General features: G+C 42.7%; 1 protein-coding gene across 8 annotated transcripts in view; it reads right to left on the bottom strand.

Moving 5' to 3' along the window:
• TMEM117 (transmembrane protein 117) overlaps positions 1-16,799 on the bottom strand; it is a 217,003-nt gene extending 200,204 nt beyond the window's left edge. The window contains exons 1-3 of one of the 8 annotated variants that reach the window (XR_014688796.1): positions 12,057-12,237; positions 11,737-11,958; positions 11,000-11,304 (exon numbers count right to left, since the gene is read on the bottom strand). Coding sequence is in view for 6 of the 8 variants with exons in the window: in XM_084507020.1 (XP_084363146.1) it covers positions 11,000-11,304; positions 11,737-11,783 (352 nt within the window). In the remaining 2 variants the exon portion in view is untranslated. The other 7 variants (XM_084507020.1, XR_014688795.1, XM_084507022.1 and 4 more) reach the window with 7 other exon arrangements.
• Positions 16,800-17,037: the final 238 nt, after the last annotated feature.

Here is a 17,037-nt window from a genome sequence, read left to right on the forward strand (position 1 = left end):
AAGGGAAAGAAAAGGGAAATAAGGAAGGACCGACTGGCTAAGGCAAGATTCTGGCTCTTTCAGGTGTGAAATTTGGAAAAAGTCTTCAAGTGACCATTATGGAATTCAAATATTTTGGTGTACTTTGAGAGCCTGTATTTCATCAGCTTTTTTACCTTGGACAATATCCACTAGAAAGCCCGTTTTCACTGAAAGATGGCAAAGGAAAAAAGTGTCCATAGAATTCAAGGAGTGAATCTTTAAGCCATCTTTAACGTCTGCCCCAGGGAGAAGGTTGCTGCCGGTGAGGACACATGTACTTGGGCTTTCATAAGCTTCGGTATCACAAGGGAAGCAAACACGGTGCTCCTCAACTGGAGCACTTTGCAGAGGCTGTTGCAAGAGGCAAACTAAGCTTAGAAGCTACACAAATAGGGTTTGGTTCACCAGACAGGTCTGAGTGATCAAAACTGAAATAATTAGAGGAGAAACGTGCTGGTAAGCTGTTCAGGAAGAAAGCCTGTTCCCTCCACCTCTATATGTTAATATGGCAAACATTCCCAGGGAACACAACCCTATTCCCTGGGAAATGTGATACTATTACAGAAAATTACTCCACCCCTAAAGGTGCATCCGTCCTATTTTCACATGGAAATTAATTTATATAGTTTGAGATCTGAGAGTTTAAATGTAAAAGAAATAATAAAACATGTAAATGATACAGCTTTCAGATCCAGTATGCTTTATATGCAGCACGATACTGCACAGCATCTTTGCCTTCGAATAGCTAAAAAAGAGCTCTCCATCTTGCAATGCCAGTGTCTTAATAAGAAATAGACAGAAATGGTAAATGGCACTTGTTTTCTTGAGGTTACAGAGTACCTTCTCAGTCCTGCTGCTAAATGTTTCCATTTCCTTTCAGAGGAAGATCCTTTCCCTTACAGAATAAGGAATTTAAACCTCTTTGATAGAATCAAAAGCCTTCACTCATTTTGAAGTAGTATTTATTTTAGGAATATCTTTTTAGACTACGTTCAATACATCTTGTGAGGAAAAACAACCACAAATTTTGTCTTGAGACATGTACAATGGTCACAAAATATTCACTGAGACTCCTTAAGAGGTCTGTTTATAAAGGGATTAAATAGAACATGAATTATTCAGCCAAAATAAATAGTGCCGTTCATACTGCCAGAAACACCCATTTCACAGTGATGTGCTGCGGAATACACACATTCTTCTTGGAAGAAACAATCTTTGAAGGACTTCACCTTTCCATTATAAATTACAGCCAGTAAATAACTAGAAGACACTTAACTTGCTTCCCTCAATGAGCCAAATCATGCAAGATGGCTTTATGGCGTATCTCTGGAAGGACAAGGTTTGTAACTGTAAAAATGAAAAACAGAGATTAAATATAACTTAGGGTAGGTAGCATGAGAAGTTCTGGACTGAGTTTTGTTCTGCTAAAGGAATTCAAGGCATCAATCTGACTTCCAGTGCACTACTTACAATACAGAGTGAATGAAGAACCTGTGCTCCACAGCAAATGGAACAACTTTTCCAGGGGGAAAGTCTCCTCTGGAGAAGCTGAGCTATGAGGGGGAATTTGTACAGCATTACTGGAAGCAGGAGAACTAAGAATGTTTGAAATATCCCCACAGAACACAATATCAGATGAGATTTTAACACTGACACAGAAAGGATCTCAGAGCTCCAGTGTTCATGGGTGCTGAAGGTAAGACTCTTTCCGGTAAGTTGTGGGCCCACCCTGTGCAGACAGCACAGTTGCAGTGTGATCCCATTGATTCTGAAAAGACTACTCATGCCTGCATTTGTTTTGGTACGTGTGAGTAGCACAGCAATCAGTCTCTAGAAGTTTTTGCCTTCTCCATCTGCAGCCTCAGAAAACAAAATCTGTAGATATCCCCAGGAGAGAAATACTTCTGATTCACTCTTTGAATTTAGATAAGTCATATAGAAGTGACCCCTAATCTAAATAAATCTGCTCCACCTTCAGCTGCCATAGAGAGGAGGTGCTTGGGGTGTAAGCACAGCCCAAACCACTTTGAAGTGATCTACCCTGGTATGTATCAGAAAGAACATCCATCGAAGTGGAAGGCATGGAGAAAATTATTGAAAAGCCTTTACATTTTCAATTTTTATATGAAAGTGATACAAAATTGAATGCTGTGCTAAGCTCTGAATTCCCTGGGGCAGGAACTCCACAGAAATTCCACATAAAATATTCCTTTCTGGTTTCTTCTTCACTTTCTACACCTCACGAAACTCCAACACATGACACCGCCACGTGCCAATTGAGATCCATGTTTTCTGTCACTTGCATCTACGACGATTGATTAGCAAGACAGTTAGGATGTTTGTGTTTTATTGATAATTAAAGCCAGGATTAATCAAATTTTAAGCCTTGCTCTCCTTCCCCTGCATAAACTATAATTTAATATTGCTGCTGTGACTCTCTAGGAACATTTTCCTTGATCCCACCTGATCCTCTAATGTCCCCTCTTCCATAACATATCACTTTCACTATTCGTTTAACATGCCTGACTTTGACTGAATCTTCCAAGGATTTAGTTTCTTCTTTGCTTTCGTATTAAAGAAAAGTGTGTTTCTCAGTACTATGGCATCAGTGTTCCAGAAACAGAAAACATTATTTAGCATGGGCATAAGCTAGCCTTAAGCAGTTGTCCTCTTTGAAAGATCACATCCCAGGGTTGCAGATTAAAGATGAATTCAAGGTAACTTAAGACAAGACGACCTCGGCAGAAGAATCTGTCTCTTTCCAACTGGCAGTTTGTTTTTAAAAACTTCAGTTTTTCTGGCCTTCAGGCAAATGGCCAAAACCAACAAGTTTCACAATATTCTACCGCAAGTAGAAGGAAGAAGAACTTGATAAATCTGGGGGTTTATGTGAAAATTTGTGAAGAACTTGCTTCTTAGCAACAGGTAGGCAGGAATAAAGACTACTGCTGACTATAGCTTTATTATTTGTCTTCAGAATTACTGTCAAAGGCACCTAAAAATAGACACATCTTTTTTGAATCCTGAACAAACTCTTGGAGGCTGGGAAACTATTCTGGGAGTTACCAGGACCATCTTTCCTCGGCATCCATGGTGGGCCACTGTCAGACAGTGTGACTGGTTTAACCCATAAATTTGTAATGTTCTGAAGTGTTATAACTCATAACAAGAAATAACTGATAATCACATCCAAATCATCTGCTTTTGCATATTCAAATTGGCCATAGAATAAGTTATGGCAAAGATACATATATATTTTTAATCATTCCAGGTAAATAATTAACAGACACATGAGACAAAGGAAAAAGCAGAATTTACTATAGTAGAAGTAGAACAGGCAAGAAAATGTGCAAAAGCTGAAAAGATGTTTGTGGCTTGTAATTTTCAATTTATGTCTTAATAAATGACTGTTCTGCCTTTTGTTTGGATATATAATCTCAGAAATCTTCAGTTTCCACTTTGCTGAGCTTAAGAGAAGACACCACTTTCTACCTTTTAAACATTTTGGGATATTTATTTGGATATTTTGGGCCCAGAAAAACTGTGGATGCCCCATCCCTGGAGGTGCTCAAGGCCAGGCTGGATGGGGCCTTGGGCAACCTGGTCTGGTGGGAGGTGGCCCTGCCCATGGCAGGGGGTTGGAACTGGGTTGTCTTTAAGGTCCCTTTCAACTGAAATCACTCTATGAGTCTATAATTTATATGAAGCAGAAAAACTTTCACTGTTCTTCTATTCAACTTCTATTCTGTGACTGTTGTCATCATTAAAGTATCTAACTATACATAACTTTGCTGTTATGTATGGTAATAACTATCATAACTATTGTTAAACCACCTTCATTTTCACATGAAAATTTCAAAAGAAGGGTCCTGCTCTCAAATACTTACACAGTGATCTGCTCCTATGTTGTGCTGCAAAGATTGGGCTGCCCTATAACCACGTAGTCAGCTCTAATGAGGCCTTCATAATGGCACCAAGGAACCACAACCTGCTGATGCCTGGGCAGTAATAAATGAAGGCTATTTGTGGATTAAATGTCAAAGCATTCCTAAAAGGTATGTGTGTGGGTTACTTCCCTACCTGTCTCACATAACACAAATGCCAATCCCTCCTCCTCAGAAGAGAAATGTATGAAAATATATTAAAAAAATGCATAAATCACATTTACAATTTGCTTAATAGTTCTCAAATCCTGAGGATGTATTCGAGTGTTGTTTTTGTTTTTAAGCCTGGAATATTGTTTTTACTGGAAATTTTCAAAAAAATATAAAACATATAACTTTATATGTCAGTCATGCTAGCTGATTTTGAGTCCCAGCAGGATCACAGAAAGAGAAATGCTGTCTGGTACATGAAGGACCTTCATGCCACTCTGACAGCCTAAGGGGACCTTCAAAAAGGCACAGCATGACCACTGAGATCATGTTCTCCTCGGGGCTCTCCATCGGGCACACAGCAAGGTGATGTTCCACACTAACCCCCCCCTCCATCTCTTTGCTGTATGGAATAAGGAGAGCAGAATTATGCCCCTGCACTAGGCTGCACCTGCACTATGCCCATCATGCTGCTTCTGCCAGGAATAAGCTCACTTCTATTTCTAGAAATCAGGGAATTGAGACATTATTCCTGCAAGTGGCAGGCATCATTCCAAACTCACTCCCTGTCTTGAATGGAAAGAAAAATCTGAAAGTCACATCAAAGAGATGAAAACACAGAGTTGACACATCAATATTAAGTAGCAATGAGAATATTTTTAGTTTTCAGGCACTGGATGCTAAATATTCTCTAGAGCCCTCCCATTACGGATAATCTGACATGTAGCTCTTCCCGCAGTCTCAGGCTGCTGCTTGGGGAAAGGAACATGTGCCTGAAGGAGAATCAAAGCCTTCACTGCAAAAATAATCTTTTTAGTAGCTACTGTTGCTATATCTCCAATTAAACTCCGTAGTTTGCAACCCATAGATAACATGGTGTCAGACAGATTCCATAACTAATGCTAAGAGCAGACAGCGGCATCCTCATTGAACCCTAGGAGAGGAAGCAGTAAGATGTTACAGCTCTTCTAAAAATACAAGAGTAAAAGAAGAAATTAGGAGGTCACTTGCATGCCTTTTATTTATATTTCAAAGGTCACTTGTGGTCTCCCTGGTGAATGATGTAAAATTTATTTTAAACTGACATCTTAATTACTGGCAGCGTTGCAGAGCTGGAATCTGATGAGCCTGCACTCATTCAGTGGCTGGCTCTGAGTTTCTTGCTTTTTATGCTGGGCTTTTTTGCTGTTGTTGTTGAGGATTCTGGCTCTCAAAAATGCTTGCTCACAGCCATTTGTGTGTTATTATTAGCTAACTGTTAGATTGGCCCTTTGGCACACATTTTGTAGGACCAAAATAATCTGATTGTATTGCCTCAACACTTACTGGATACAAAAGAGGTGAATTGACTTCGAAGCAATCAAGTAGACTTTGAATGTCTTCAACAGCATAAACTTCATCATTGTTATTAAAATTCATATTGAACAGGCTCCTGAAGACGGTATTTTTTTTTAAACCAGGTATTACATCAGTAGCATTCTATTAGGCTGAAGTCATCAATGGAAAAGAAAGAGCAGGAACAAAGCTGCTGGGTATTAAGTGACAGCTCTTATTGTAATGCAAGATACAGAGCTGACAAAAGAAAAGAATATGCTCTATCCATCAGGTTACCATTTGAGGCAAGTATTGCCATACACCCATTGTTTGCTCCTACAGACAGTGGCACAACTGTTCATATAACTGCTATCCGACCAGACTGGGAAACAACCGAGCTGAAGAACAACCATGCCAAAATCCCAGCGCATCTCTTCTTTTTTCCTGGGGTCCATTAGCCAGGTACAAGCCCCACTAAGCGATATGCCAGAGCAACACTAGCAGCAACACCACAGCCCAGATTTTACCCCAACATGACCCCTGGTATTTCAGGATACTTAATAATCATATATGTGCTATTGTGCAAATTTATCTGATGTCCGTTAGCTGCTGAACGGATTCACGTTTCTCATGTGCAGGGTATTATCATCCTGACTAAATCCCATTCCGCCTAATTTCCTCTTGCCATCTGCATACACTCACTGCTTCACTTGTTACATACTTCTACCTCTCAGCATATAAGCAGACGTGAAGAGTCTGTTCATAATAGGTTTGCAATATCTTTTAGAGCCTTTCAGATAAAACGTTTGACAAAAAGAGTAATGTTTTCAGACAACAGGTCCTCGGTGGGTGTTTTGTTTGAAACTGCCTGTCATGAAATTGCTCCCAGCATGGCACTACTGTCCATTAAAAAATTTGCAGCGTTAGTGTGTGCCTGCAGCCCAATGCAATTCTAGTAATGACTGCTTTATTTATTCACTCCTCTGTCTACAAAGCTCAGATTATTATTTAATTCTAGACAAACTGCATACTGTGAACATTTGTAATGGAGCAACCCACTGAATTCAACATTTATTCAACTGCTCTGATTTGCTTGCAGTAGTACGATGGTCCACCTGTTTTAAGAAATACAGCTTTCGTTTTGTTTATCTTGTTTTGCAGAATTTGTTACAGCACATTAAGTATTTACTTTCCATCCACAGCATCTAGAAATGAACTTACAAACATAAATCTGGACATACTCTTTAGCAACTGAATAAAATCCAGCCTCCGTAATAGCAGGCTTTTAATCAGTTTTGATCTTTATTATCACTTAGAATGAGAAATGAGCAGGTAGATACTTGCACATCATGTAGTAAGTATGCTTTGAAAAACTGATGCATTTAATATGCAGCATAAGCTAAGGTTTATTACACATCAAAGCAAAGATGTTGCACTGAAAAAAATAAGACTTTTTTCCAAGTATACTGCCCATTTATCTCTAATGCTAAAAATCTATATGAATCAAAAATAATTTTAAATTTATGTGATAGAATACATTTATATACTTTGATGCAAAGTGCACAGCCTGAACTTAGGGCCAAAAAATCCCCACTGAACGCATAATTTGGGCCTGAGGCTTGAGTACAGAGCTGCAATTGTACATTTGCTGAGAAGGTGCCGATTAAAACATACACTTTCTACACACTAAAGATTGTTTTATTTTCCAGACAGTGCCCCAGAGCGATACAGAAAAAAATTTGCAAGAGCTTATTCATGAATTTCTTTTAAGTCAGTATGTAAGATTTGAATGCATTTTCTGAATGCACACTGTCATCTAATGGGGTCAGTTTATAAACTCTTTCTGTTTTTAATAAAGCAGAAAATAAACCAAGAAATCTCAAAGTGAGAGCAAAGAAGATACCACGTTTCCCCTCCTTGAGTAACTCTCTCATACAGAATAAAAATTCACTGGGGTATAAATCTTTATTTCCCCAAACTTCCAATCTTCATCTACGGCCTTTCAATTTCCAATGCAAAATACAAAGCACGGCAGAACACAAAAGTTAACCAAATGCAAGATATGCTTGGTGATGAATCAAAAGAATGTAGTGGATAACAGCCAAAAGGCACTTCTAAAATTCCATTTGTTCTTACCATATGCCATAAAAATATAAGGAATCTACTAGATAAAGACTGTTTTCCTCGGAAATCTTTATCACCGGAGATGTGTATCAAATGAAGTAAGTTATTTCTTGCCTGAATAGCAAGAATTGTAGAGCTTTTTTTCTCACCTTGTTGTAAGTCACGAGCAGTGTCTTGAGGAAGGTGCCTGAAGAGGTTACTGATCAGAGGCTGCAATGAGTATTATCAACTGGAAACATTCACCATGCCCTCTAGTCAAGATTTGTACTTCTCAACAATATCATTTACCTACTCTCTTATCTCTCTGTAGTCTCAGAGAGATGAAGCCTAAATTATGTTTCTAGCACCCCTCTCCTTCTATTTTTAGGAACATAACTTGCCTGAACTTATTTCTATTACGTTTATAGTTCACAACAGTCATGGATATCGGATGGTGTCCATCACAGATGGTAAACTACATTACAATGCAGGTCTAGAGGCACTATTTTTCCAGTTCATATGCACACTCAGCAGCAAGAAATACAGAAGACAAGGGACAAAAGAGCAGGAAGGGCATAGGGAAAGAAAATCCTTTTCACTCCTCTTCATCTAAAGTGAGATGTGCAGACTAATCCTTCTCAATTTCAATTTGCAGCATACGCTGTGAGCCAAGATCTGACACAGGGAGATTGACTGGTGCTATTTGGTTTCCTGACAGCAGGAAATTATGCACAGGCTACAAGGAATGACCAGTCACATTTCCTCTACAAACAGAATATAACAGAGAAATATAAGCAAATACAGAAGGACCAGAAGGACTGAAAAACTGAAATGCTTCCAAACAATTCTACATGAAAAAAAAAAAAAAAAAGCTTTTTAAAATGAGGTACTTTGAAATAACTATCTATATCTCTTTTGAAATAGGGAAATTAAAAACAATAATGGGCTGAATTCATGAAGTGCTTGATGCTACAAGATCCAGAGGGCATACTCAATGAGGAGCTCAATAAAATACATATTTCTTGGCAGTAAAGCTTTTGAAGTATTGAGAAACAACCAGCAGGAAAGATTTCAGTAAGGGCTGTACAAATCTTCTGGAGACCTAGAGGTACACTCAGGCTGCAAGCCTCCTCTTAAGCCCTCATCATCATGGCATCACTGCTATTGCCCTCCACCCTGGCTAGTTTACAGCTTGTGTGGCTACACCAGCCAGCAGGACGGCAGATCACCAGTCACCCGGACTGCCACCCACTCTCAGCACATTGCCACCAACATGCTGCGTGGGCACAGTCCCACAGCCTTCGAGCCAATAACACGAGGTAGGGCTGCCACAGCCCCCGGCGAGCTTGGCTGCACCGGCCTTGGCCACCGCACCAGCGCTGGCACCTAAGGGATCGCATCGGTCCAAGGAGCACGACAGCAGAAGCAACTGGTTTTCCATGGGATTGGCTGCCTGAGCTCAGGCACATCTCATCCGGGAGGAACCAAAACCACACGGATGGGTGGGACTGTGATACATTCATGTTGGCTTGAACTGCCAGGAAACTGAGCTTGCAGCAACTAGCCTCGGATCAGATTGTTATCTACATTCTGCTCCCTCAGACCAGAACTGGAAATATCCCTAAGCCAGGACTGGAGCAGAGATAGGACATGTCTTGCCTGTTTGTTTTCTCCCAAGACTGATCCCTTCATTGTGCTGCCACAAATATCTGTATGATCAGATATGAACCTCACTGAAATAACAGGTGGATACTGCAAACACGCTTAAGTTCCCTAACTGAGCAGCTGCACAAGAGCACGAACAAGCAGCAGACACTGAACGTAGGGCAGACCTTCTTTTGGCAGCAATGCTGATTCAAGCCCTTTAAAATTCACATTCAGCTATGTCCTCTCTATGATACACACTTACAAATCCAGGAGGAATTATCATAATAACCTACCTAGCCAGAACAGAACATAATCCCAAAAAGAAAATTTACTTGTCCTGAGGACTTGATGGTGCTTCACCCTATCACTTGTTCCACTGATTATCTAGCTTTTTCAGGGGAAAAAAAAAAGAAAAAAAAAAAAAAAAAAAGTGCACCTTTGGCAATTTGCCACTTACAAGCATTGGACCTTGCAGTGTATTTGCTGGACTGAAGGTTCTGTCCTTCAAGTCAAATTTGAGCAAGTCACCCTCTAACCTTTCCTTTATCCCTTAAATCCTCTCATTATAGGGCGTATTTCCCACTTTTGTCATTTGTTTAATTACTTTTTCCTAACTTTCTCCAAATTAACAGTCTTTGCTCAGTTGTGAAAGTCAGAACTGAAAACATAATTGCAACACTGCTCATTCCAGAACCCAAGAACTAAGGTAAAACATCCTCTCTACGGGGACATTTTCCATTTACCACTACCTTATGTTAAAATGTCCACTCAACAGGCATCAAAATGCTCAGCTATTTTTCTGAATTAGTGTTTTAAGAGAAGTCTCTTAGAGTGGCTTTTCTTATTTGTTCCTTAACATAACAGCTTTCCATTCAATTTATTGAAATAATACTGGCTCTCTTTTTATCTTAAATGAGGCAGCCTAAGGAAAAGGCCAATCACTCTTGTGCTTTGAGGTGTTCCAGCAACAATCCATCCACCCTGCAGTCCTACCAGCACAAAAGGGTAGCACTGGTCCATCGGGTCCAGATTCCATACCTAGAATCACAGGTTTCAAAACCTTGCAGGTGGCAAGGAAGAAGTAATCTTTTTTATGACTGTTACTTCTCTCTAAAACCTGACACAGCCTTGAGCCCTCAGATATAACATCTTCTATATGACTCAGTTATGACAATGATAGATATCTCTCGTCATATCTCTATAAGTCTACACCTAAGTTCTCAGTCTCAGATTTCAGTCCAGGGTCATTCCATTCCATTGACTCAGCACTTGCTGTCACACTTTTTCCATTTTCTACCTTTCCCTTTCATTGACTTGTTCTTGAACTGAGACAGGCATATCTTGCTTCTACAGAGCTCCCGTTTTCGTGTGGGACTTGTTTATTGCCTGTCTACTAATACAAGCAACAGTCCTGCCTCCCACTTACGTGACTTTTGACAAGACATTTAGTGTCACTGCCTAATGGAACAACACTTTTTCTGCAGATTGCTGAGAAAATTACATGAGATTTAAAATTTGCTTTGAAAAAAAAAAGTACATTTTTAATATTGGAAATCACTGACCTCTCAGTTCTTTCAAACATGTCAGCTCTTACTGCTTTTAGCCTTTTTTGACTGAATTTGTTGTGAATTATGCTCACACAAGCAGACATGGCACTAATTTCCACAATGATGTAAGCTTTGATGTGTTGAGTTCTATACAGTTTTAAAAATTTGAGGTGATTAATAGCAAAGCTCACAAAATAGTATATAAGTAGGAAGTTTAAAGGCAAAGTCATAAAGCCGTTATCAGAAAGTCCACAGGTGCATCTTGTAACTTACCAAACAGACGCTGATGGAAGAGGAATTTCCCAGCAATCAGTCCTGTGAGAATGGCAAGCAACCACAGAAGCACCTTCAGACATCTCCAGCCTCCTCCTTCGGGGTACTTATTTGTTACAAAGGAGAAGCAGTTACCGACAACAATAACATTGGCTTCTGTCTGGCTGTGAGACACCGGATCCTCAGCGAATATTAAGAAGTTAAAGAAGATCACTAAGTAAGCCACAACTAAGCGAGACCACGGGTGCTGGAAGTAGTAGCGGAAGTCTTTATCCATCCTCAGATAGTTCAGAGGTGTTCTTTGCCTGTATGTAGAGATACAAATGTGCATTGTTACATTTACACAGAATTTTGGCAGCTTAGGAGATACCTGCACATTAAAACAAACAAATCGCCGTAACCTTGTTATCGGTCATTTCTAGTACTTGAGATTGAATTGCAATGAAAGTTTCCGTCAGAAGGTACTGTTAGATTCAGGTGAAGAAAATCTGAAATTTCTACCTATTCCAATGTAATAAATAAATAAATAAAATGAAAAAAGACAAACAAGCACATGTATAGTAAGGCACAATATCTTTAGTCTCAGCATTTCTATATCACCTCTTCAAAGGCACAGCTCTGTTGTAGAGAATGAAAATACAGCATGAAAGGACACGACAGGCTACAGGAAACTCCAAGTACCCCTCCACCCACTCTTCAAGAAATACAACACAGATTTCAAAACCTTGATGCTATACCTAGATTGTGTCTTTCTCTTTATAGGAGGGAGATGGAACAAGCCCATGAGTGCAGTGAAGTCTTCTGCTGCCTCATCTCCAGGACACTTAGAAACATGTCCCTCAACCACATCGGAAACTTGTGTTTATATGAAGGAATAACATGATGGAAAAGTTCCTAGAATTAATCCTTACAGCTCAGGCAGGTCTGTAGACATCTCTTCATTGACTTCAGGGAGTGCTCTGATAATTAAGCATATTTTCAAAACCAGAAAATAAGAGTGCCTTGAGCACAGTTTTGTACAAATATGAAAACCATATAATGAAACTTGTCTACTTACGTGGAACAGCTATAGAAAAACGCAACGGAGTATGGTTAATGTTTCCGTTGCTTGTCATTTGGTTTTTCTTTTATTCACAACAAATCAGTTGTTTCATCCTGCTGAACCATGTTGTTTTCATAAAGATATAAGGCCTTTGTGTTGTGGAACACCACAATTATTCAAGGGACTCGGAGTGTAGGAAGGAAAAGAAAGAAAAAAAGAGTATCTAATAATATTGCTTGTTTATCACAGCGCGATCCTTGAAGGATACAGTGTACTCAACTGAACAGTACAGATTTTTGCAAATGTCATCTGCCCTGCGGAAAGAAAAAAATCAAACCCGAATGCCAGTAAAAGACCTAAATAAAACAATCCATTACCCATCCCTTCTTGGACTATGGACTGAGTATTACTTTGCAAACTCACAAACAGCTTGAATTACGACGTCTCTCCGTAGGTAGTCCCTTCCAAACGCCTGAACTCTATAATCAGAGTTATTTTTTCTAAACCTTGAGGAATCCTGTGTCCATTAAAAGCAAAGGAAGGAGAGCTCTCAGCAGGTTCAGACAGGGCATTCGGTAAAGGCACAACATTAATAATGTCACGTCACGCGCGAATTACCTTCGAAAACGCCAAAACCCCAGCAGAGAGTTGAAGAAGTCTGCGCAGGGAAGCGCCAGCCCCGTGCAAACTTTCTGCCCGAAGCCAGGGGCGCCGGCCCACACCTCAGCAAAACCCCACTGTAAAGGGGGGGAGAGCCCACCTCGGGGAACCCGCGGGCGGCCCCAAACGCTTTACCTTGACAAACCTGCGAGGGGCTGGGGATAAATAGCGGCGTGTGCCCTGCCACCGCCCGCGGGGTGCCCTGGCACCTCCGGCGGCCCCCCGGCTGCCTCGGGAGCGCTTCGGGGCTCAGGGAACGGCTTCGGGGGCTCCGTTTCGGGGGCTCCGGCTGCGCTGCTCGGTGCCGGGGCTGCCGCAGGGCTCTCTGCTCTCCCCGCTCCCCCGGGCAGGCCGGGAGGCAATGATGCGATACTCACCGCGCTGCGGCTCGGCGCGGCTGGGTGCCCGCGGGAGGCTCGGGGGAAGGCTGAGGAGGAGGAGGCTCGGAGGGAAGGAGGCAGGGAAGGAGGGAGGGAGGGAAGGAGGCAGGGAGGGAGGCACGGCTGCGGCTCTGCCCCTCCTCTGCCGGGCGGCGGGGCCGGCCGTGCCGCAGCCTCGGTGGGCAGCGCCGCTGCGGCAAGGGGATGGGGATGGGGATAGGGGGATGCGGCCTCGGGGAGCCCCGCCGGGGCCCAGCCGCCACCGCCGCGGCCCCGCCGCAAAACGCCGGCCCCGGGGGTGGGAAGGACCGGAGGAGGGGAGAGGAGGCGGCGGGGCGGTGCTCGGGGACCGCCGGGGGCTCCCCGCCCGGGGCTGCCCGCTCCGGGGAGGAGGGATGAGGCTGGGGGAGACCGCACCGGGGTCAAACGCGTGCCCCGGAGCGGCCCCGGGGAGCTGCTGGCCTGGGGCTTCGGGCTGGTGGATGTCTGTGAGGGATTCGGTCCCCGGCTGGCGTTGCTGACATCCCGGGGAAAGGGCTGCGGGATGCCCTCAGCATGGCACAGGGTGCTCTTGGCGCTGGGCTTGGTGTGGTACCTGCTCAGTCTGCTGAGGGGTAAACCCAGCTCCAAGCTGCTGGGTGCTGCCTCGGCATTGCCCTAAGGTTGGGGGAAGTCATGTAAATCCCTTGCGGCAGGTAACAGCAGCACAACATTGAACTTAACACATATATATACATGTGGTTGCTTCAGGCCAAGGTACGGAGGAATGTGGATGAGGTCCACTGAGGAATGTGGCTGGGCCTTGAGGTGGGTTGTGTTGGGAAAGGCCAGCACAGCCAGAACAAGCACCTGCTGAAGTCTTGTGAGCCCCTTCCATACTTACAGCTCTATAGCTTCACATTTTTCTGAATAAACATAACCATATTGAAGGTATCTGACACAATCACATCATCTTGAAAATCTGGAGGTGTTCAAGACCAGGTTGGATGTGTCCCCAAGCAACGTGATCTAGTGAGTGGCATCCCTGCCCATGTCAGGGGGTTGGAACTAGGTGATCTTCAAGGCCCCTTCCAACCCAAACCACCCTATGATTCTGTGATCTGCCTCAGTGGAATATCCTGTGACACCCCCAGTTTTAGGTAGAAATATGGAACTTACAATATATTTAGCACCACCCCCACCAGCAACATGCTATCTTTACAGTAAACAGAAATTTAAAATATTCAGAAGCAAAAAAAAAAAAATCATCATGTGCAACTAGAGAGTACCAAAATACAGCACACAGCACTGCCTCTTCATGCAGCAGCTCTGCGTGTGCTGCCACGCTTGAAGAAACCAGCCTCCTTCTGTTCCACAAATGGGAATCCACAGAGAAGGAGGCAGCACCCACCGCAAAAGAGATCACACTCTTCATGCACCTACACACTAAAAAAAAAAAAAAAAAAAAAAAAAAAAATGCTGCTCAGATGGTAACGCTAAACACGCTACAACTATAGAGCATTCATCCATATTTTTGAAGATAGTAAATCAGTGAGCAAGTTTTGGAAGCCATTATAAAAGTCAATCCCATGAAAGCCATGTCCTTTTCTACTAAAGTAACCAAAAACATAAGTGCACCGTATAGCTCCCCCAAACTTCTTGTTGCAATTGCTTCCCTAGGGAACGCTAATTTCTATTTTTTTAAGTGTAATATTTCACTTATATATATATATAAAAAAAAAGGGAAAAAAATAAAAGAAAAAAAAAAGAGGTGGACCATTTCTACTTCATTTTTCTTAATCATGCCATCAAAATTAACCTGATGAAAGATGTTTCTCAATCACAGAATGGCTCAGGTTGGAAGGGACCTTAAGGATCACCTAACTCCAACCCCCTGCCATAGGCAGAGATGCCACCTATTACATCAGGCTGGCCAAGGCCCCCTCCAGCCTGGCCTTGAACACTAAAGTCATTTCTCGACGAGGGTGGGATTCGAACCCACGCGTGCAGAGCACAATGGATTAGCAGTCCATCGCCTTAACCACTCGGCCACCTCGTCACAGAAATAGCAGCAATTAACATGATCTAAGAAGACAAGACTAATCAGGCCCGGTGACTAACAGCCAGGAACTGTCAACAGATGAAGAATGTAAACCAGCTCTGTCCAAGAAAGTGTCAGTAACCGGGAGGCCAGAAGTAAAAGCAGGTAGCTGAACCTAAAAAGCAGGTTGAATGAGGACAACGAGGCATCCTGAAATGCTGGTTTCTATATTTGTGAATGACACTACGTTACGAGCTCTCCTACTATAAAACAGCCCCTGTTCAAAGGCTATCTATTTACACCGTTTCCAGCAGAGAGCTGCGACCATTGAACAACCATACAAATATTTTACTGCAGTCTCAATTTTTGTAAAGTCATTTTTACCCTCCAATAAGAGGAATCAGCCTTCTGCACATAAGCCTGCAACTGCAAAGTTCTTTCCCCAGACTGCTGCCTCAGACAGCCCCGTCTGGCACAGGAACGGGCACTGAGCTGCTCTACGTTCCAAAATAACGTCACTGTAATAACAGACAGGTTTCTTTGCTTTTTTTTTACACAAAAACAAAAGTGATAGCTTTGTCAGTGAAAAGGCTGCACAACCAAACTAAAAAGATTGGTGTAATCATTCTGATAGAGAAAAAAAATAAAAATAAAAATATGAAATTTGTTATAAAACAGTCTATAGTTTCTCCTTGTGTATCCAGGATTATAGGGTAACTCAGCAGATGGAAAAAATATTACAGTTTCTTCTGAGAAAGCTCTCTGGTATCCCATGTCATCTATAAAGAAAATGTGCTTAGTTACCAGACCAGCAAAGCTGGGGTCGCTGACCACCCACAAAATTTCATAGGATCACAGCAGAGCTGAGGTTGGAAGGTACGTCCAGAGATCCATCCACTAGTCCAGCCCTCTGTTCAGAGCAGGGTCAAACTAAGTTTTCATGGGTTGTGTCCTGTGGGGTTTTGAGCATTAACCAGGTTGGAGCCTCCACCACCTCTCTGGGCAAATTGCCCCGGTGTTTGACCACCCTCATGGGAAAAAGTTGTTTTCATACGTTAAATGAAACATCCCATGTTTCTGTTTGAGTCCACTGCCTTTGCAGAGCACTGAGAGGAGTCTGGCTTCATCTTTTTACTCCTCCTACCAGGTTTTTAGACCCTTCACTAAGGTGTCCCGGCCCCCCAATTTAGCCTCCCCTTCTCAAGGTTAATCAGCCCAAGCTCTCTCAGCCTGTCTTCCCACTCCTTTCATCTGTGGCTGCACAAATGCCTCCTCCCGCACTTGCTGCTTGGAAAAAGTGCTTCATTCCCTCAAATCTCAAAACCCCATTAGTCAGGGACTGTGCTCCTAATGTATTTTTCTTCCATCCTGCTGTTGTGGGTTGGCCCCTGCCAGCAGCTCAACACCCACACAGCTGCTGGCTCGCTCACCCCACCTCCTCCCTCAAGGGATAGAGGAGAGAATAGGAAGAGCAAAAGCAAGAAAATTCATGGATCAAGATAAATTTGGTAAGCAAAGGGGAAAATAAATGGAGATGCAAAAGCAGTCACTCACCACATCCCACAAGTAGCCTGATGCCCAGGCAGCCCCTCCACAACAGCCCCCTTAGAAGAGAACCCCTGTCCTCCCAGAGGAGGCTTTATTGCTGAGCATGATGTTATAGGGTATGGGGCATCCCTTTGGTCCGTTTGGGTCAGCTGTCCTGCCTGTGTCCCCTCCCATCATCTTGCCCACCCCAAAACTCCTTGCTGGGGTAGGAGTGGGGGCAGAGTGGGAAAGAGACATAGCCTTGACACCCTGTGAACACTGTTCAGCAGCAGCCAAAACACCAGTGTGTTATCAACACTGTTTTAGTCACAAAACCAAAACACTCCACTGGGATGGAGAGTTAACTCCATCCCAGCCAGACCCAGTGCACCTGCAGAAAAACATGCTT

Source organism: Aythya ferina (genome assembly GCF_964211825.1).
Source record: "Aythya ferina genome assembly, chromosome: 1".
Taxonomy (NCBI): domain Eukaryota; kingdom Metazoa; phylum Chordata; class Aves; order Anseriformes; family Anatidae; genus Aythya; species Aythya ferina.